The sequence below is a fragment of the Nestor notabilis genome, unplaced genomic scaffold (assembly GCF_000696875.1).
Source record: "Nestor notabilis isolate BGI_N333 unplaced genomic scaffold, ASM69687v1 scaffold16543, whole genome shotgun sequence".
Classification (NCBI taxonomy): Eukaryota; Metazoa; Chordata; class Aves; order Psittaciformes; family Psittacidae; genus Nestor; species Nestor notabilis.
In genome coordinates this window covers 424-1710 of record NW_009923448.1, presented here as the reverse complement: position 1 = coordinate 1710, position 1287 = coordinate 424, and the positions used below count along the sequence as shown (strand labels likewise).

Here is a 1287-nt window from a genome sequence, read left to right as displayed (position 1 = left end):
CATGGGTGCTTTGGGGGTCCCTCTGGCTGGTGGCTCCCACCAGCATGGCTGGATCCGGCCCACCCTTCCCACCCCAAGGGCTGTCAGGGGTCCCTCATCCCCATCCCGACAAGGACTCACTCGCAGAGAATCACCCCGTCCTTCAGCCCCTTCTGGAAATCGGGCCCGATCTGCTGCCCTGTGACGCTCTCGATCCACGTCCGCAGCTCAGCCTCCTTCTGTGGGTCGTACTTCTGGGCAAGCTGGGAGGGGACAGCGAGGGGGATGCTCAGGCATAGCCCCTGCCTGTGCCCCTTGCATGGGAATGGGGACGGAGCACGAGCACGATGCTGCCATCAGACACATCAGGCGCACAGGGACAGTGCCCCTCACACACGGCAGCTTCCAAACCATTCCAGGAGGATGAGGAGGAACTGCCCCTAGGGCTGGACGGAAACATCCCCCTCAAGGGCCTGTTCCTCCCTGTTCCCTGTCCCCCACAGGAGCCCAGCACTGAGCCGCAGGGTCCCTGGCCATGCGATGCTCTCCCCTCCGGTGGGGCCGAACGCGCCGCTGCAGATTCCTTGGTCACCGCGGCTATGCCAGGAATGTGGACGCCTCCTCCCAAATGGAGACCAGCTGCCCGCGCCGGCAGCATCACCGGCAGCGTCGCCCGGGCCCTGGTCCACCAAGGAAGGAAAATGCTCCCAGACTGGGACGGGTGGAAGCCCCAGGAGCCGTCCTGCCCCATCCCTGTCCCTCCTGTGCTCAGCTGGCACCCAGAGATGTCTGTGAGGCAGCCAGCAGCCTCTCACACTTTCCACCCCATCCTGGGGTCCCTGGGATGGGAATGGTCCGATGGTGGGATGCAGAGACGGTCCAGCTGAGGTCAGGTTGACACAACACCTCGTGCATCCCAGCCAGGGGATCCTCCCAGTGCAGAGGTTCCTCTTTCCACCCCATGATCAGCACCAGGACCAGATCAGAGGGGACCAGCCCCAGAACAGCCCCCACCACATGCCAGACCACGAGAACTGGCATGGACTGGGAGAGTGCCGCTGGTTTAACTGGTTCCCAGTCAGTGATGTCAGCCTCCAGCAGGCGCTGGGGCAGTCAAACTGGCTCAAGTCTTGCTGAATCAAGCTGAAGCATCCAGGAGCACGCAGCAGCACGGCTCCAGTGCGTGTCCACCCGCTCAGCGCGGGTGCAGCCCAGCCCAGATGCAAGCAGGGACCCGTCTCCTCCCGGTGATGAAATGAAAATGCCTGCGAGGCCGGGGCAAGGAGAACCCGGTCACATCTCCATGGC

At 63.7% G+C, this 1287-nt stretch overlaps 1 protein-coding gene across 1 annotated transcript in view; it reads right to left on the bottom strand.

The window, feature by feature from the left end:
- LOC104403866 (calponin-2-like) overlaps positions 1-242 on the bottom strand; it is a gene marked incomplete at both ends in the record, with an annotated part of 987 nt that extends 745 nt beyond the window's left edge. Inside the window, 1 exon segment of the mRNA XM_010012145.1 lies at positions 111-242. Coding sequence (XP_010010447.1) covers positions 111-242 — 132 coding nt within the window.
- Between the last annotated feature and the right edge of the window lie 1045 nt (positions 243-1287).